This window comes from Nerophis lumbriciformis, linkage group LG14 (genome assembly GCF_033978685.3).
Source record: "Nerophis lumbriciformis linkage group LG14, RoL_Nlum_v2.1, whole genome shotgun sequence".
NCBI lineage: Eukaryota > Metazoa > Chordata > Actinopteri > Syngnathiformes > Syngnathidae > Nerophis > Nerophis lumbriciformis.
In genome coordinates, this window is record NC_084561.2 from 23,152,040 (window position 1) to 23,173,724 (window position 21,685).

Here is a 21,685-nt window from a genome sequence, read left to right on the forward strand (position 1 = left end):
AGTATAGACAAACCAATATGATTAAGTCTCGCTGTCTGCCGTTGGAAGTGCATTACACCCGATCTAATAAAACATTCATAATCTGAAATTAACCCAATTAGTCTGACATTCATACTTTAATTAGACAAACACGAACACTGTTATCAAAGGCAGCTAATGGCTCATGTGTTCTTCTGCTTTGAAGCCTGGCCGACATACACAGACTGAGTAATTGCAATGAAAGTATAGGTTAGGGAAAGGTGGAAACTCCACATCTTAGGTAAAACACCTCGGAGTTGTCACGGCCTTGGCAGCGGGTGCACTTTAACTGTCAGTCGCATTTGCCTTACATGAAAGAGGATGCATGAACCTCGCCTAAACGCCATTTCAAAAGGACCTTAGTCCACAAATCAAATAGCTTTGGTCAATAATTATATAAAGGGGAAGATAACATGTGGGAGGAAAAACAAAGAAATAACACAAAAACAAAACAATGACACTGCCTATTTACACGTGCTTTTCAGATCTTCATAATGGCTGAATTACCCAACAGATTAAGTTTGCGATGACTAATAAAAAGGTCACACCCCTACCAAAGACATCAAATGTAATTTCCCAAAGTCACAACTCGGGATGTATCCCGAGTAGAGATGTCCGATAATGGCTTTTTTGCCGTTATCCGATATTCCGATATTGTCCAACTCTTAATTACCGAATTCGATATCAACCGACACCGATATATACAGTCGTGGAATTAACACATTATTATGCCTAATTTTGTTGTGATGCCCCGCTGGATGCATTAAACAATGTAACAAGGTTTTCCAAAATAAATCAACTCAAGTTATGGAAAAAATGCCAACATGGCACTGCCATATTTATTATTGAAGTCACAAAGTGCATTATTTGTTTTAACATGCCTCAAAACAGTAGCTTGGAATTTGGGACATGCTCTCCCTGAGAGAGCATGAGGAGGTTGAGGTGGGCGGGGTTGGGGGGGTGTATATTGTAGCGTCCCGGAAGAGTTAGTGCTGCAAGGGGTTCTGGGTATTTGTTCTGTTGTGTTATGTTGTGTTACGGTGCGGATGTTCTCCTGAAATGTGTTTGTCATTCTTGTTTGGTGTGGGTTCACAGTGTGGCGCATATTTGTAACAGTGGTAAAGTTGTTTATACGGCCACCCTCAGTGTGACCTGCATGGCTGTTGACCAAGTATGCTTGCATTCACTTGTGTGTGTGAAAAGCCGTAGATATTATGTGACTGGGCCGGCACGCAAAGGCAGTGCCTTTAAGGTTTATTGGCGCTCTGTACTTCTCCCTACGTCCGTGTACCAACTCCGTACAGCGGCGTTTTAAAAAGTCATAAATTTTACTTTTTGAAACCAATACCGATCATTTTGAAACCGATACCGATCATTTACAATATTACATTTTAAAGCATTTATCGGTAGTAGCGGTATTTTTTGGTGCCGGTTCCTAATTGGGTTGGTCCAAGAGGACTGTTAAAATTCGGGACTAATGATACGACTATTGGTCCTTTTTAAATCCAGCTGACCCTCGTAATTGTGACACTTGCACGCTGTCACATTCATTTAGGTGCCGCTGCAAAGCATAAAAAAAGAAAAGGTGGAACAGCCAATTGGAGTCAACCTTTTAATTTATTTACACCAATTACATATAGTACTGATAAGAATACCAATGAATACTGGTATGGATAAAGAATATAGATATTGGTATCGGTATGGACAATATCCGAACGATATACATCCCTATATACAAAAAAGGTCAGTTAGAATAATACATAATGTTGGATATAGAGAACATTCAAACCCTTTATTCATTGAATTGAAAATACTAAAATTCCAAGACAGTGAATTTGCAAATAGCTAAAATTATGCACAAAGCAATCTATAACCTGACATGGAAGGTTGTGAGTTCAAACCCCGGCCGAGTCATACCAAAGACCATAAAAATGAGACCCATTGCCTCCCTGCTTGGCACTCAGCATCAAGGGTTGGAATTGGGGGTCAAATCACCAAAATGATTCCCGAGCGCTGCTGCTCACTGCTCCTCTCACCTCCCAGGGGGTGAACATGGGGATGGGTCAAATGCAGAGGATAATTTCACCACACCTAGTGTGTGTGTGAATATCGTTGGGACTTTAACTTTAACTTTAACCTCCTACCCAACAATGTACAACAATTCTTCTCAACAAAAGAGAATAAATATAATCTTAGAGAAAAATGCACTTAAAAACATTTGTATGCACATACAACACTTAAGACTTTTAGTATATCAGTATGTGGAATTAAATTATGGAATGGATTAAGCAAAGAAGTCAAACAATGAACTTATATGATCCAATTCAAGAAACTATTCTAACTTAAAGTGTTTAAAAAATATAAAAAAGAAGAACCATGATAAACATTTTAAATGTATTGATAATCCTATTCATCTCACCATATGAAATACAACTTACTTCACTAATTATTATTTACTTATTTTTGTTATTAATTATGAAGTATATTGTGAATAAATTGAGCACCGGAAGTGAACAAAAGTGTTAGCAATTGCTATGTAAAGGAAAAGGGTTCGGATCAAATAAGCTCTGCTTCTTCCTACTCCTTTTCGAACATGTTGAAAAGAGTAACTGGAAATTGTGATGTATCATGTTGTATGCATGCATGTTCGAAATAAACTCAAACTTAACTCAGCTAGTCCCAACTCTTTGGACAGACTGACTGACTACTTTTACGCTGAATTCCAGAACCCACGTCTAAAAGCTTATTCAGTAAGTGTAAACCTAATATTCTGCCTGAGAAAGTTACAGTATAAAATGTAGTAGACAAAGTCAGACTTCCACCTGTGTAAGAAAGCTGGGTAAGCATGAGACAACATTGAGGTAAAACATCTTATTCTTCTTCCATTTCACTGTGAAATATTTGATTAAAGGCAGATTAAAAGGGATCAAATTCCTTATCAAAACGCAATCTGTGCTCAAGGTATTGGACTGCAGTGTCACAAACCATTAGCGTTACTGAAACCCAACATGGCAGAACAGTGAAATCTCCCTGAGGTACTTATCCACACTTCTTTGGATGTCCTGGGAAAGGAGGATTTATAAGAAGTGTTGAGGTGACTCTGTTTCAAGAAATCCTTCATAGCTAACACTACGAATGAGAAAAAGCAGGATGTATTTAGACTTTGGAGGAAAAAGGACCAGTTGCACATGCTTGAATGAGGCGGACAATTAAAGGAGTTCAATGCATTGAACGAATTTAAATAAGAACACTTAAAAGATACAGTAAGTGAAAAAAGGAGGTCGAAGCCTTTGGGTAGCTGAAGGCTGTCACATGTGATTATGCTTAAATTAAACATGCAGCAAAAATCATAAGTGAATGATCTATCACAAGTTAAAAAGGTGTTCCAGAGATAATACTGAGGGAATTTAATAAATACAGAACAGATACTGTAGCTGCATGTATGCCTGTGTGAAGAATTCCGTGGTACTGGTGTTTGGTAACGGATCCCAGCATGAGATGAACCTTACAGCTTAGTGTACACAAACATTGTGAGCTATCTTGTTTGGAAGTATGCTCGAAGGGATAAATGAGAATGGGCAGGCGAGAAACACCCACGGTGTTACGTTGTACTGTGCATGGAATTGGGAAAAAAAAGGATTGCACTTATTAAGAGCCATGCACCACTCTATCATTCCTAGAGAATCGTAAAATGGTTTGTTTTGGGTTGGTTGAACAAATTGGTAGTTTGTGTGCAGTGTTAATGTCATTGACCAATCATTTCTGCCATCGTTGTCGTCTTGACTAAAAATAAGACGATAAAAACAAATGCACGATGGGATAAACAATGACAAAATTACCAGAAGGATTCTTCAACGGACTTAAATGTTGACAGAAACAAAGTTATTATTTCTATTATTTTTATATGTATGATTTTGTACACGGGTGGGACAAGTTCGAAGTGTATCCAGCGTGTGAGAAAGGGGTGCAGGGTGGAAATACGGAGGAGATCCAATCAGAACTATAGTCTTTGTGAGGTAGGGAAGTTTCCCCCGCCAAAACAATACCGTCCACCGTAAAAAGTTACACATTGCAATATGTCTATGCCTGGGAGAAAGAGTAGACATATGGACACTTTTCACCCTATGGGGAACAATGCAATGTGTAAAGTTTGTAAACAGTGTGAGCCGTTATCACTCCTAAAAACTAACTGGGCGGCGACTCATTCTGATATCTACGGTCATACAGTAGTTGATATAACAGGGATGTGCCGATCAATAAGACCCTGATCAATATCATTTTTAATGAAAAATTATGTAATCGCCAATGCTGATTACTGCCTTTTAATACCGATCACAGACGCTGATCCTCTCTGGCTGACGCTGTAATAATTTTTAGTCCCCCGGCTGACAAGCTGGCAGCTATGTGTATCTCCATACACAGTGTGGAGCTGCTCCCTTAAGTTCTAATAATCACCCATATTGCAGCAAGTAAACTACATTTCCTAGTATCCTAAGTATCTTTATCAAGTATTATATATCACTGGAGGACGAGGCTAAACATGTTACACAACGAGGACAAGATAAGGGGCAGGCATGCTAAAAGGTACGCTAAACCAAGAAACACGTGATTAGTAAACTTTAAGAAGCCTAGATGGGACCGCATTGCAGCAGAAAGTAACCATCAAAATCAACAAGTCGATTGATAAGAGCCTAGAACAGGGGTCGGGAACCTTTTTGGCTGAGAGAGCCATGAAACCCAAATATTTTAAAATGTATTTCCGTGAGAACCATATAATATTTTTTAACACTAAATGTAACTAAATGTGTGCATTTTTTAGTAAGACCAACATTTTTAGAGTATAATAGGTCTCTTATTATTTTTAATAACATTGTTATTCTGTAGCTAACCAATAATAAATAAAATACTTCTTACCCTTAATGCAACTTCTTGAACAGGTGCGGTAGAAAACGGATGGATGGATATACATGCATGAGAATGTTTTATATTTTGACACTGATTACCAGCGTAATTAGGTAGGTAGGTAGGTCTATATTGTTATTGCCCAAGTACAACAAAACTTTGTTTTCAGCACAAACCCGTGCTTGATTAGACAAACAAACAGTGTACAGGGTCACAGAACAGCTCCAGAGCAAAGCACATGTACGTATTACAACATACAACTCGAGACTTGCAACAGAGGGGAGGGAGTGGGGGCTACGATGGCCGGCTGCAGCTCTTCGGGCACTGCCCAGCCGTCCATCACCCCTAAGGGATTCGCGTCAAGGGCGTTGGAGGAATTATTCACTACTTATCGTGTTAAGCAATGTCAGCTAAGATTTATCTGAGAGCCAGATGAAGTCATCAAAAGAGCCACATCTGGCTCGAGAGCCATAGGTTCCCTACCCCTGGCCTAGAAAGAGGATAATATAACAACTATTGCTGTGTCAGCATTGTCCTTGTCAGAGGTACACAAACACATAAGAGGAGGGCAGATCAGTCCATAAATTGGTGGTGTCAATACCAATGGTTTTGTCAGTATATTATCGATACAAGAGTAATCAGATCGATATTTTTCTCATTTGAAAATTTTTTTTTTTCTCTTTTTGTTAATGTTTACACATTCAAGGAATAATTCCCTAGACACGGGACGACTTTGAAGGCAAAAAACAAATTATTTAAATAAGTTGTAGATAGTATTTTTTGCTTTTGTTTAGTTATTGCCTTACTATTGACTTTGGTTTGTTCAAATAATTATATGTGCTAAAAGAGAATAAGGAACTGGTTTAAATATTGTGCTTACATTGTTTAGCTGTCAGAAGCACTCCCATAAATAAAGGTATATATATATATATATATATATATATATATATATATATATATATATATATATATATATATATATATATTATATATTTATCTGTACAGTAATCTATTTATTTATATCTGCACCATATTTTATCCTGCACTACAACGAGCTAATGCAACGAAATTTAATTCTTATCTGTACTGTAAAGTTCAAATTTGAATAACAATAAAAAGGAGGTCTAAGTCTAAGTGTGTGTGTATATATATACACATATACATATATATATATATATATATATATATATATATTTTTTTTTTTAATATATATATATATATATATATATATAAATATATATGTATATATATATATGTATATATATTTTTATTTATATATATATATATATATATACATATATTAAAAAAAAAATAATAATATATATATATATATATATATATATATATATATATATATAGTATAGTAAGACCTGTGAGCAGGTCTACTTTTTGTTTTGAACTTTGTTATTGAGATGCTTTGCAGGTAGCCTAAAAAAATGTGGTTTCAAGGAAGGTTTAAACATCCCTTATCTTTTATATTTCAGCCCATTGAATGTACTTTGATTTCAGTTGACTAAAAGGTTGTACAGCTTTGTCAGCTGAAACTACTGTAGACTGAAGTTAAATCCATTTAAAGGTGACTGTAGTATGATTAAAACTAAAAATACATGTTCGTCAAGATACAGTACAATACAAGACTGGCATTAAAAGAGGAACTTAGAACATTCCCATTGTCCATCTCAGACATCAAAGACAATATAACATACATCCATAAACGTGGATGCATATGAAAAAGTGCATTATATTTATCTGTACAGTAACCTATTTATTATTTTATATATGCACCTTATTGCTTTTTTATCCTGCACTACCATGAGCTAATGCAACAAAATTTTGTTCTTATCTGTACTGTAAAGTTCAAATTTGAATGACAATAAAAAGGAAGTCTAAGTCTAAGTCTTTTAAGATGAAATGTATACATTTTTTAGAACAAGTTGAAAATGTTTCCAAAAATGTGTTGTCAATATAAAGCAATGATATTTCGAGCGAACTGATTAGCCTATCCCTCTTTTAATAAATTCAACATGTGTACCAGTTTTGTCAGCTCCACACAAACCCCAAGAAATACTAACTTGTTATGAAACTAGTTCACTGGACCACTTGAGTTCTTTGAGATGAAAGTGAAATGATGACATGTCATATTTTCTCCAGTAAATCAAGTGGAAACTGACACATAATGTAATTATGAGTATATACTGTACTGTATATTCCAGCAGGGATGGGCAGAGAATACATGACCCCTGTCAACAAATCACTCAGGTAAAAATGCTTGTCATTTCCCAACATCTGGCATGGATACTGAGGGCAGAGCAATGTGTCCCGTTTGGCATTACTTGTAGGAAGCTGCCATTCATTCCATAAGATGAGTGACCATACAACAAGTGTATGTGTGTTTTTCAGCTACCTGAAGTGCTTGGTATCCAGTGAACATGCATGTTAAACTGATTGCATATCACTGTATTGGAACTCACTTACTGTATGTATTACCGTAATCATTCACCAAAAGAACGTCCCTAAAAGGCACAGTTGTCCCCCCGGGTGTGATTTGTGACCTAATGTTAAGGCTTACGCTGCTGAACTATTTGTGCAAGTCAGCTCTGGGGATTGTCTGTAATTTCACACATAGTTCCAGCTAAACGAATAGATAGTTTAAACCTTGATAGACCACATCCCGGGCTGCGGGTCCTTGATGTTGACGACTTTGGCAGAGTTGGGAATGTGCAAGAGCTCTGTCAGACCATCACTCTTCCCCATGATCTTCCCTGAAGGGAAAACATGAACATGACGTGATTGTTCACCTCTTCTGGGTATTACAACGAACAAAAATTCATGTTCAACACCTACTAATGCATGATTCAGTATTGCATACACAGTGCATTTTAATATCTCAGTAACCTTATCTTACTGACTCATTCTGGCATTCTTTCTTAAACTCTAAGGACCTGTCCACACGAATACAGATATTCTAAAATTGCATATTTTTGTTTTTGTGTTTTGGCCTCTCTTCTGCACGCAATTGTCGGTTTATGTTCTTAAAACTTGAGCTTTTGGTAAAACTTTGGCCAGGGTTGAGATTTTATTTTCTCTCATAACATGCATGAGTGATTAAAAACATATAAATGATGTTTCCTTTGCTGTGTGGGATACAGTAAGCATCTAATATCACGACACAGTGGTAAGTACCGCAACTTACAATTATTTTGAGATACAAGCTGTCTCTCGGTTTATTGTAATGCTTTTAGTTGCGAGCATGAATTTGAGTTGCGAGCCTCCCCTCCACTAGTTGGCGTAGCGATTTTTACAATGATCTCCATAAGATCCGCTCCAAATCATCCGGTTTTACTCGCTAGAATTGACTTATAAATAGAAATTGACATAATTTTGTTTTCCAACCATTAGAACTGAGAACGTGGGTGTGAAGGGCAGTCCTAAAAAGAAGAAGCATATGATATTTATTAAGTTGAATAAAAAAATATTCAAAAACATGGCCAAATGTGTAGCTGACTTGGCGAGGCTAGTCTTCACCTTACTGAAACAAGCCAGCTTTTGTGCCAGTCGAGGATAATACATTAACATTTATCCATGAACATAAATAAGATCCTAATGGTGTATTGGACGGAGAAGAAACACACTGTAGAATAACATTTTTCAAAATAAATACTCTACATATTATTATATTACTTCAGAAAACTACTTCATTTTTATTACATTATATTCTACTGTTTTTAAACAATATTTATTATGTAAAAGTTTGTTTTTCTTTTAAAAGGCATGTTACATCTTAGTGTTTTAAGTTACAAGCTTTTAAGTTGATGTAATAGTCTACTGTATTGATGTCCATAGACAATATAATGTGCGTCAAAGTCAGTTGTGACTGCTTTTTCAGGCCCCCGATTGTCCAAATGAACGGTCAATAAATAAACTATTATTATTACTACGCTTGTGTAGATTCAGTTCTTTCGACACTAATGTGCATTTATGAATATATCTGTGTTTGTGTAGACATGGTCGTAAACAAACAATAAATCACAACAATGACTACACAGTACAATGCTAAAACCTTGTTTTAATTCACAACTTCAAACTGATGGTGTCCCTAAAGAACAGTTTAAAAAAATGTACATTTTTACTACTGTTTATGATACTAGTTATCATACCTTGGGGGTTTGTAATCTGGATGTCAGGTGCCAGGCCACTGAGGGCAACTGTGACTTCCTTGAGACTGGGGTCAAAGGGTATCCGCCAGGTGTTGCTGATCCCAGTAAAGTGATCCGTTGACAACAGGTGGACTTTTGAAGACTGAACAGCTTCCTCTACCCATTTCAAAACCTACGGCATACAAAATGCAGGCATTTCTTATAGACAAAACATCCTTACAAAGGTCTAAGATGGTGTAACAACCTAATACATTTGATTGCTCTTGATTGACTGAAACAAAAATATGTACAGTATAAGGCTATACACCCTTAGCTTCCAGGATCAATACAATAAAATCAATTCTAATTTAACATATTTGCTTCTTTTGCCTTCTTTTGAAAACGTCAAAATGGGAACAGAAGCTTTTTGTCTTTTGATTTTCCGATAACTGTCAAAAATATTACCACCCAGTACGTTGATTTTGCAGTTTTGCCATGATTGATTGCTTTTATGGCCGTGGCCAAAGAATGTCTTTATGATTCCAAATACTTTTCCTATGACTCAGAGAACCTGAATACTGTAATGCAGTCCTGTTCAGCAATGCTCTTACCTCATTGACCTGTTTCTTATCTAGATGGAAGACCTGTCCAGAGCTGGTGGAGGCGATTTCTTCGTACACCTTGTAGCCAATGTGAGTCCTGTCATCGCAGTCCCCCGTCAAAACAAACACAACCTAGGCACACCCATTACAAAAATGAATGATCACCGAATGTCGATTACAAAAAATAACCGTTAAACCTGGGATTGTTTCTGTTGAATGAGCTGAAGGACTTCATAGGTGAGCTTGTAATCTTTGGACCGGGCATCTGTAAAGACGTAAATGAAGGATCCAGGCAGCGAAATCTCCAAGGCAATTTTGATGGCACCAATGCTCATCTCCGGACAGTCCCCACCTCCCTGACAACAGAAAGCGATAATTAGTAAATCATTTTTGTAAACATATATACATCAAATACATGCCAGCACGTGACAGGTTGGACTTGTGTTTATTGTTTCCCTGTGTTTTGGTATATAGTCCCAGTTTCCCGCACTTATTTTTAGTTCCACTTCCACTCTGAACGACTCCGGTTTCCATTCTAGTCAATGTGTCAGTTTCCACAACCTGTAGCTATGACTACCGGCACGGCTCCGCCATTTCGAAGCTCTCTGGCAAATTCAGACAGAGCTTTTATTTTTGCAGCAGCACGGTAAAAGGATAAATTAAAAATCAGCTTGTGCGGGACAAAAAGTTATGCACGAACACAAAATAAATTGTCCGTTTTACTTTCAATATAAAATACGCTGTGTTCAAGGCGGGGACGGCCCTGAAGTCAACTGGTCAAAGGTTTTCAGACATAATTTTACCCTTTTGACACAATGTGAAGTAAAGTGAATTATATTTATACAGCACTTTTCTCTAGTGACTCAAAGTGATTTACATAGTGAAACCCATTATCTAAGTTATATTTAAACTGGTGTGGGTGGCACTGGGAGCAGGTGGGTAAAGTATCTTGTCCAAGGACACAATATCAAAGAATCATGTTTAGGTATAGCCTTGACAGCTATTTTGGGGCCCCTTGTGAACTACAATCTAACATGGGGCAGGAGAAGCAGGCGAGTGATTAGTAGGAGTTGAATGAGATGTGTGTGTGCTAACTGGCCAGAGGTCTTGTTGTCCACGACTCAAGTCAAGTCAGTGCCGCTATCTGTGCCATAGCCGTTCAGCAGCCGTTACGTAGAAATCCGGGGTCAGCCACTTTATCACTCAATCTATCAATCAAAGTTAATTGATATAGCCCTTAATCACAAGTGTCTCAAAGGGCTGCACAAGCCACAACGACATCCCACATCCCTTTACCCCTGCCTAACTGCTGTTTCGGTCACCTGTTTCTTAATTGGCAATCAGGAGACACACCTGTCCCTTGCTGGTAATTAGGTGGCTTTTTAAGCTTGCCTTGTTGGTCAGACGGCGCTAGGTCACTGTACTGTTTGTTCTATACTTGATGTTCCTGGTTCCTCATGATGCTCTCTGCTTTCAAAATGTTTGCCTCTGCCTTGTTCCTGTTTAACTCTCTGTTAGTTGATTTTTTGACTCACCTTTGGACCTCGGCTTCATTCAAGCTAATTCTACCTTATTTCGATTATTCGGGTTTGTCCATGGCTGAATCGTGATGCACATGTAGACTGGTTGGGCTTTGTGCTTTGTGGACTTGGAGAAGGCATTTGACCGTGTCCCTCGGGAAGTCCAGTGCTCAGAGTATGGGGTATCGGACTGTCTGATTGTGGCGGTCCGCCCCTGTATGATCAGTGTCAGAGCTTGGTCCGCATTGCCGGCAGTAAGTCGGACACGTTTCCAGTGAGGGTTGGACTCCGCCAAGGCTGCCCTTTGTCACCAATTCTGTTCATAACTTTTAAGGACAGAATTTCTAGGCGCAGTCAAGGCGTTGAGGGGATCCGGTTTGGTGGCTGCAGGATTAGGTCTCTGCTTTTTGCAGATGATGTGGTCCTGATGGCTTCATCTGGCCAGGATCTTCAGCTCTCACTGGATTGGTTCGCAGCTGAGTGTGAAGCGACTGGGATGAGAATCAGCACCTCCAAGTCCGAGTCCATGGTTCTCGCCCAGAAAAAGATGGAGTGCCATCTCTGGGTTGCGGAGGAGACTCTGCCCCAAGTGGAGGAGTTTAAGTACCTCAGAGTCTTGTTCACGAGTGAGGGAAGAGTGGATCGTGAAATCGACAGGCGGATTGGTGCGGCGTCTTAAGTAATGCGGACGCCGTATCGATCCGTTGTGGTGAAGAAGGAGCTGAGCCGGAAGGCAAAGCTCTCAATTTACCGGTCGATCTACGTTCCCATTCTCACCTATGGTCATGAGCTTTGGGTTATGACCGAAAGGACAAGATCACGGGTACAAGCGGCCGAAATGAGTTTCCTCCGCCGGGTGGCGGGGCTCTCCCTTAGAGAGAGGGTGAGAAGCTCTGCCATCCGGGGGGAGCTCAAAGTAAAGCCGCTGCTCCTCCACATCGAGAGGAGCCAGATGAGGTGGTTCGGGCATCTGGTCAGGATGCCACCTGAACGCCTCCCTAGGGAGGTGTTTAGGGCACGTCCGACTGGTAGGAGGCCACGGGGAAGACCCAGGACACGTTGGGAAGACTATGTCTCCCGGCTTGCCTGGGAACGCCTCGGGATCCCCCGGGAAGAGCTGGATGAAGTGGCTGGGGAGAGGGAAGTTTGGGCTTCCCTGCTTAAGCTGCTACCCCCGCGACCCGACCTCGGATAAGCGGAAGAAGATGGATGGATGGATGGATGGATGAATCGTGATGCATCTAACCCCATATTTCAACTGGATGCGTAACGGCAGCAAAACGGAATCCCCACAGCAGTTCTATTGCAGCGAAATAGCACAGACTTTTATGAGATCTCGCGAATCCATGTGATAACGGGAGTTGTATTAAAGCGAACCACAAACAGTTTATTCCGTCCTTCCAGAGGAACAGAAGCAAACTCGGTCTTGCCATTCGAGATACATAACGGCTGCTGAAAGGCAACACCGCGGTACGTCTCGAGCTTTGCCGTTTATCAATACCCAAAGGCAAGGGTCTGTGACGGCACGGACTTGACTTGACAGTTTTGCCTTGCAGAGCGACAACTTAATATTTTTTTGTAGCAAGCAACAACACAACGGTAACATCTTCCCTAGCGAATTTTGTACACACACACACACACACACACACACACACACACACACATGCACACACACGCAAACACATCTTATTCAACTCCGGCTAAACCGGCCCTCCTATCAGCTGGTTTTTGACACAGGCCCCCATATCTCCATATAGCTGTCCGGGATATGCCTGAATATGATTATTCAATTTTGAACCTCCATACTCAGCATGTCCTCATCCATTTGTGTCAGCAAGGTGAAACTACGTCTGAAAACCTTTGACGATCTCTCCATAAAATGACAAAGTCAGTGATTCATCCTGCTAATTTCAACAAATTCAATGTTCTTTTTCGGTAGACCCGAAAGCCAGTTGGGCGTGAGGTCAGTCCTAAAGTAACAGCAAGATACAGAGACGGGAAACACAGATTAGAAAAGCGTGTGACAGTGTGATTGCTCTTCTTTGGTTCGTGTCTGTGTCTGGCATGCTTGCTCGGGTCAAAGAAAGACGTACTCTGCGGCATTCCAGCAGACACGTGACTGTCTGCCGGAGTATTTCCAATAGCTGGCGAGATGCAGACACATCTGGAATGGAGTGACCCATGGTTTTTTAGGCCAAGAAGGAGATACCTGTAGTCCTCCCAATCCTTTCAGACGCTCTCATGCCCGAATGGCCAAAAGTAAAGCCCCTATATACCGCTTTGGCCCCTGAGATTGACCCAAATAACGAGCCAGGTCCTTCAATGATCTACATGACAGAAATGTTAGACATTCAGTATTGGCAAGTAGAAGCGTGGAGGGAGAACAAATAGCCACGGTTGAGAAGCTGCAACTAAGAGGAAACTGGAGCGTCTCCATTCTCCACACGACAAACTTACGCACCAGAATACACAAACTCATGCCAAGGATACAGAGACAATGGTCGAGGTTCTCTGAGGGATCATTGCCTCTGTCTTTGTCACCATTAGTCGAGAGGAGTGTGCAATTGGTTACTTGGTCAATCTAATCTGGGTTTTTCCTTTTGCATCTATTTGCAAAAAAATAATTATTAATTTTTAATTCGCAATATGATAGTGTTGAGCTGAAAATCATTTGGCTGTTGTAAGGACACGAAGCCACTCCAAAAAGAAAAAGGCTTTTGTACAGGCAATAAAAAACTACATTTCTGAGACATGTTTCATCGTCAGTGGCAGACTGTCTGACGAGGCTTCATCCTCCATATCTAGTAAACATTTCAGCATGAGGTATTTCAGCTTGCCGCCAGTCCAAACCTCTATAAACCTGATGCCTGTTGAACCCACCTGAACATACAGCTCCCTCAGCTCATACTGGAATTTCTTGGGGTCTGTTGTGATCGTTACTGGGCCGATTTCTGTAAACAAACACACATTCCTTATCAGAAAAAAAGAAAAACGTTACATTCCCTTAACCTTAGTTTAGGCAAATGCTTTAAGACAGTGTTTCTTAACCATAGGGCCAGGGCCCACAGTTAGGCCATGAGCGCCTCCTAGAGGGCTGCCAAAAAATATGTGTTTCTCAGTTGGGCCGCAGAGGTACTCAGTTGTAATACACTTTTACACCACTTGTGGCAGTAATGAGAATATCACAAAATATTAAAGAAGTCTGGAACTAAAGTCTTAGAGAAGTTTCTTAAGCGAAAAAATTATGTGATGAAGCTGTATTTTCATTTGCACTTTAGTTTTACTGACAGTTTAGTTAAGAAACATATTCATTATTTATTTAGTTTATTTGTTTTAGCACAACATAATTATATGTACATTTATTTTTGGTCTATTATTTATTAGTGCCTTCTTATGCAGTATATTTGATTAGCACTTATTTTTCTCATCAGTCTGACCTAAGCCTAAGGTTTTATGTGCCGGGGGGTGGGTTTAACAACCAAAAAGCTGTGAAAACGATGATGCTGTGCTCCAAATTTGAATTATTTACGGAACTTGTGTGAGCCTAAGGCTTTACATTTTGTTACATATATATATATATATATATATATATATATATATATATATATATATTGCATTCTTCTTTAGTTGCTTTATTGAGTTTACAAACCCCCTGGCGCTATTTTGTACTGTTTTTGTACTGCTTCTGTACTTGTTTTGATTATTATTATTATTTTTTGATTGTATGTAAATGTTGAATGTTATAAATAAAGGTTTTGGAAAAAATTAAAAATAAGACTCCGACACTTGCCATCAGGGTGCGTAATACAACGTAAACCGTTGGCCAACCAAAAAGTAACCACAGAACACTATACGGTGTAGTGTTCTGTGGTTACTTTTTGGTTGGCCAAGCGGACGTGACGACAGGCTGTCCTCACTCAGGTCCGCACGGACCTGGAGGGGGCGTGCCTTAAGTCCGGCTGGAGATCGGGAGAAATTCGGGAGAATGGTTGTCCCGGGAGATTTTCGGGAGAGGCACTGAAATTCGTGAGTCTCCCGGAAAATTCGGGAGGGTTGGCAAGTATGGGGATGGGTCAAACGCAGAGTGTAATTTCACCACACTTAGTGTGTGTGTGACTATCAGTGGTACTTAAACTTTAATTTATTCATTCCACATTCACACCGTGATGGTGGTAAGCTACATTTGTAGCCACAGCTGCCCGTGGGTTAGATTTATTAAAACATGGCTGCCAACTTGCGACTACGAGCTGTGCTCTTATAAAAAACAGAAAATGTTTTGCTCGTAGTGGACTAAACTGACTATGAAAATCTTAAGTCAAAGACGGCCCTACAAGGGACAAGCAAAATACTTCAAGAAATGCTCTTTAACTGTCCTAGTCAATATTCTTTAAATATAATTTTTTATGTTAGTCAGATGGACAAACATCATTTCTCAGTGGCTGATAATTAGCTGAACATGCAGTAATGGTTAATACTGTTTGGATATAAAACCCCGAATCTGACACTTACCCCATGTGTGCACCATTTCACCACCAGACTACATGCACCTAAATACTGTAGCCGGGTTTACAAAATATTGCGGTGTCTCCAGTTTTCATGGAAACTAGCGCATACATAGAAAGCCTTTGCTGATGATCGATCCATGGGAGTGTATGCAAGAGGGACTTCAATCACACAACAATCAAAACAATCACGACTTGTTTTGATTGATTAATTGAAACTTTTATTAGTAGATTGCACAGTACAGTACATATTCCGTACAATTGACCACTAAATGGTAACACCCGGATAAGTTTTTCAACTTGTTTAAGTCGGGTTCCAAGTAAATCAATTCATGGTACAAATATATACTATAAGCATAATACAGTCATCACACAAGTTAATCATCAGAGTATATACATTGAATTATTTACATTATTTATTATTTACAATCCGGGGGGTGGGATGTGGAGGGGGTTGATATCAGCACTTCAGTCATCAACAATTGCATAATCAGAGAAATGGACATTGAAACAGTGTAGGTCTGACTTCGTAGGATATGTACAGTGAGCATTGAACATAGTGAGTTCAGAAAGCATAAAAACAAGTATTTACATTTGATTATTTACAATCCGGGGAGGTGGGATGTGGAGGGGGGAGGGTGTTAGTCAAGGGTTAAAGTTGCCTGGAGGTGTTCTTTTAGTGCGGTTTTGAAGGAGGATAGAGATGCACTTTCTTTTACACCTGTTGGGAGTGCATTCCATATTGATGTGGCATAGAAGGAGAATGAGTTAAGACTTTTGTTAGATCGGAATCTGGGTTTAACGTGGTTAGTGGAGCTCCCCCTGGTGTTGTGGTTATGGCGGTCATTTACATTATGGAAGTAGTTTGACATGTACTTCGGTATCAGGGAGGTGTAGCGGATTTTATAGACGAGGCTCAGTGCAAGTTGTTTTAATCTGTCCTCCACCCTGATCCAGCCCACTGTGGAGAAGTGGGTAGGAGTGAGGTGGGATCTGGGGTGGAGGCATACTTGCCAACCCTCCCGGATTTTCCGGGAGACTCCCAAAATTCAGCGCCTCTCCCGAAAACCTCTCGGGACAAATTTTCTCCCGAGAATCTCCCGAAATTCAGGCGGAGGCCACACCCCCTCCAGCTCCATGCGGACCTGAGTGACGTGTCGACAGCCTGTTTTCACGTCCGCTTTCCCACAGTATAAACAGTGTGCCTGCCCAATCACGTTATAACTGTAGAATGATCGAGGGCGAGTTCTTGGTTTCTTACGTGGGTTTATTGTTAGGCAGTTTCATTAACGTCCTCCCAGCGCGGCAACAACACACAACAACAGCAGTCACGTTTTCGTCTACCGTAAAGCAGTTCGTCTGCCGTAAACAGCAATGTTGTGACACTCTTAAACAGGGCAATACTGCCATCTACTGTACATGCATATGTGACAATAACATCTACAGCTTTTAGAGAGTGCAGTGCACAACTGCGCACACAACAAGGAGAGGGTGTTCAGCATGGTTAGAAAAATAGTGACAGAAAATAGAACAAGGATGGACAATTCAACCCTTAACTCAACAATAAGTAGATGAGTGTTATGTGTGTGTATATGTGTAAATAAATGAACACTGACATTCAAGTATTTCTCTTATTTATATATATATATATATATATATATATATATATATAGCTAGAATTCACTGAAAGTCAAGTATTTCTTATATATATATATATATATATATATATATATATATATATATATATATATATATATATATATATATATATATATATATGAAATACTTGACTTGGTGAATTCTAGCTGTAAATATACTCCTCCCGTCTTAACCACACCCCCAACCACGCCCCCCGACCACGCCCCCCCTCCCCCCAACTCACGAAATCGGAGGTCTCAAGGTTGGCAAGTATGGGTGGAGGTCTAAAAGTAACCTGACTAGCTTGTTCTGGGTCTTCTTCTGAATCCTTAAAAAGTCCAAAATAATCTAATGAAAACGTTTTCATGTGTTATAAAAAACTGGTTTCAACCAGATTCATGCAATATCTATCTTTATTTTTAGTGCATGTAAACGTAGTAATTGTTCCTTGGTGTTGCACCAAAGGATATTTTTTTTTTTCTCTGTTACTGATTTGACTACACTGTCTAAAGAAAATATTAATGTATTATTTGAGGCATATTTCTGGTGTATGTTCGCATATTTGTTAGAAGTTCTACTCAGTAGAATATACTTATACAGTCAGTCAAGGGCAATAAGTACACACACACACACACACACACACACACACACACACACACACACACACACACACACACACACACACACACACACACACACACACACACACACACACACACACACACACACACACGTTAAGTTCACATTATGCAATGAATCCACGATGTGTTCCGTAATTCTGGCCAAGCGTTGACCCAAGGAAAGCCATCTTGTCTTATTTTACTGCACAAACATGGCATTCGGTTTGTAGCCCTGCCAGTGTTGGTAGTCACTAGTGATTCTCAGCTTACTTTGTTCTATCTGTTAATGAGCTGCTAAGCCCCTTCTTGAGTCAAACTGGGTGACTTCAGCCACTGCAGCTGTGCTGTGGAATGAGCGTGATGAGGGCTGCAGAAAACACATCTGTAGACTCAGTTTTCTTGCTGAGAGAGTAAGAACAACATGCTGAGCCACTATTAAAGGCCGAGACCTGAAACAGCACCTAGACTATTTACACAGGCAGAAGTTATTTAAGTAAGTAAATAAGTTAGCTGAAAACGCTTTTGGAATTTATTCATGACTTTTTTTTATAGAAATCCCAGACCTTAACCCATTATGAAGTGAAGTGAATTATATTTATATAGTGCTTTTCTCTAGTGACTCAAAGCGCTTTACATAGTGAAACCCATTATCTAAGTCAGTGTTTTTCAACCTTTTTTGAGCCAAGGCACATTTTTTTCATTAAAAAAAATACGGAAGCACACCACCAGCAGAAAAGGTTAAAAAATGAAACTCCACCAGGTTTTCATTGCTTATTTTGAGTTTGTTGTTGTTTCCTGTGTGTAGTGCTTTAGTTTCTGTCTTGCGCTGTTGGCGACCCCTCCTGTTTGTCTTCCTTTGAGTGCTAATGCCCGCACCTGCTTTGTTTTTGCAATCAAGGCTATTTCAGTTGTGCGTACGCTATCTTTCTTTGTGGGGACACTGTTGATTGTCATGTCATGTACGGATGTACTTTGTGGACGCCGTCTCCCTGCTCCACACGCAGTAAGTTTTTGCTGTCGTCCAGCATTCTGTTTTTGTTTACTTTGTAGCCAGTTCAGTTTTAATTTTGTTTTGCATAGCCATGCTTCAGTGCCTTTTCCTAGCGGGACTTGCCTTTTGTTCATTTTTGGTTTAAGCGTTACATACCCCAAAAGGGACAAGCGGTAGAAAATGGATGGATGGATACCTTTTACATGCCAAAAAAGGTTGAAAAACACTGCACTAGACAACGGCAAATTATTATAATTATTGATTTGCAAAAAATATTTGGCCCTGCGATGAGGTGGCGACACTGTTGATTGTCATGTCATGTACGGATGTACTTTGTGGACGCCGTCTCCCTGCTCCACACGCAGTAAGTTTTTGCTGTCGTCCAGCATTCTGTTTTTGTTTACTTTGTAGCCAGTTCAGTTTTAATTTTGTTTTGCATAGCCATGCTTCAGTGCCTTTTCCTAGCGGGACTTGCCTTTTGTTCATTTTTGGTTTAAGTGTTACATACCCCAAAAGAGACAAGCGGTAGAAAATGGATGGATGGATACCTTTTACATGCCAAAAAAGGTTGAAAACACTGCACTAGACAACGGCAAATTATTATAATTATTGATTTGCAAAAAATATTTGGCTCTGCGATGACACTGTTGATTGTCATGTCATGTATGGATGTACTTTGTGGACGCAGTCTCCCTGCTCCACACGCAGTAAGTTTTTGCTGTCGTCCAGCATTCTGTTTTTGTTTACTTTGTAGCCAGTTCAGTTTTACTTTTGTTTTGCATAGCCATGCTTCAGTGCCTTTTCCTAGCGGGACTTGCCTTTTGTTCATTTTTGGTTTAAGTGTTACATACCCCAAAAGGGACAAGCGGTAGAAAATGGATGGATGGATACCTTTTACATGCCAAAAAAGGTTGAAAAACACTGCACTAGAAAACGGCAAATTATTATAATTATTGATTTGCAAAAAATATTTGGCCCTGCGATGAGGTGGCGACTTGTCCAGGGTGTACCCCGTCTTCCGCCCGAATGCAGGCTCCAGCACCCCCCGCTACCCCAAAAAGGGACAAGTGGTAGAAAATGGATGGATTTTTTGGACCAATTAGGTGAAGTTGCATAATTTCCCACGACACACCAGACAATATCTCACGGCACATTAGTATGCCGCGGCACAGTGGTTGAAAAACACTGATCTAAGTTACATTCAAACCAGTGTGGGAGGCACCTACTCAGTGGCCTAGTGGTTGTGAGTTCAAACCCCGGCCGAGTCATACCAAAGACCATAAAAATGGGACCTATTACCTCCCTGCTTGGCACTCAGCATCAAAGATTGGAATTGGGGGTTAAATCACCAAATATGATTCCCGGGCGCGGCCACCGCTGCTGCCCACTGCTCCCCTCACCTCCCAGGGGGTGATCAAGGGTGATGGGTCAAAGGCAGAGAATAATTTCGCCACACCTAGTGTGTGTGTGACAATCATTGGTACTTTAACTTAACTTAACTGGCAGCAGGTGGGTAGAGTGTCTTGCCCGAGGACACAACAGCAGTGACTAGGATGGTGGGAGCAGGGATCGAACCTGGAACTCTCAAGTTGTGCCAAACTTTGGTATTAGCCGTAAAAGCTAACTACGGCGAGCGATAAGCTAGCATTTACAACAACACGGAATGCGTTTCAGTTTGTAATGCACAACACAACGCGATAAGACACCAATTTGTACTGACTGAAAAACATGAACAATCATATAACAGTATCTGTAAAGTATTAGCCCACATTTCATGTCTTGTTTGTACACAACAAAGCGCATGTATTGTAGTTGTACTAACACGCATGACGTGCTGCATGTATCATGATCGATATTATTGAGACTCACTCTGTTTGGTCCAGCTGGCCGGGGAAGTTTTTTCTGGTTTATTTGAGGTGAGCGCTCCATTTATGTCGAAATAGCTTGTCTCCAAATTCCCCCATTTGCAGCTTCGAGTCGCTTTCACCTCACTCTTCACCCTCTTCTTCGTGTTCGTTCTAGAAGCAGTACTTCATTTACTCAGGTTCAAAAAGGTAAAGTTGTGAATCCTCATTTGTCCAAAAATAGTTGTCTTCGTTGTTTGTTACCAAGTCTGCCATGATTAAAAAACACTTGTGTTTGATTCAGGAAGCAGGAACACACATGTTGCCAGAAGTCAGACGTGCGCTGCTATGGAAACAGAAATTAATGCGCGGAAAAAAATCAGTCAGAAAATGATTGAAATGATCAAAATACGGTAAATATTGAACATATTACATATTGTCATGAACGTGTCTGTTACTACATTATATATACACTTGCATTGTGTATATAAAACGTTGCTGGAGGGTTTTGAAGTTGTTTTAGATGGCTTTGAAGGCTCCAACAGTGAAGTGAAGTGAAGTGAATCATACTTTATATAGTGCTTTTCTCTAGTGACTCAAAGCACTATGCATAGTGAAACCCAATATATAAGTTACATTTAGTGTGGGTGGCACTGGGAGATGGTGGGTAAGGCATCTTGCCCAAGGACACAACGGCAGGGTCTTGGATGGCGGAAGCGGGGCTCGAACCTGGAACCCAAGTTGCTGGCACGGCCCCTCTACCAACCGAGCCACGCCGGATTAGCCGCATCTTCCATGTGTTTTTTATCATCTTTAAAAGGGGAACATTATCACAATTTCAGAAGGGTTAAAACCATTAAAAATCAGTTCCCAGTGGCTTATTTTATTTTTCGAAGTTTTTTTCAAAATTTT

The 21,685-nt window shown here is 40.0% G+C and overlaps 1 protein-coding gene across 2 annotated transcripts in view; it reads right to left on the reverse strand.

Moving 5' to 3' along the window:
• The window catches only part of hmcn1 (hemicentin 1), a 282,829-nt gene that overhangs the window by 200,646 nt on the left and 60,498 nt on the right, over positions 1-21,685 (reverse strand). For both annotated transcript variants that reach the window (XM_061975788.2, XM_061975787.2), the window contains exons 2-6: positions 14,059-14,129; positions 9,856-10,014; positions 9,668-9,790; positions 9,078-9,249; positions 7,576-7,682 (exon numbers count right to left, since the gene is read on the reverse strand). In XM_061975788.2, the coding sequence (XP_061831772.2) occupies positions 7,576-7,682; positions 9,078-9,249; positions 9,668-9,790; positions 9,856-10,014; positions 14,059-14,129 (632 nt within the window). The remainder of the gene's footprint in view (positions 1-7,575; positions 7,683-9,077; positions 9,250-9,667; positions 9,791-9,855; positions 10,015-14,058; positions 14,130-21,685) is intronic.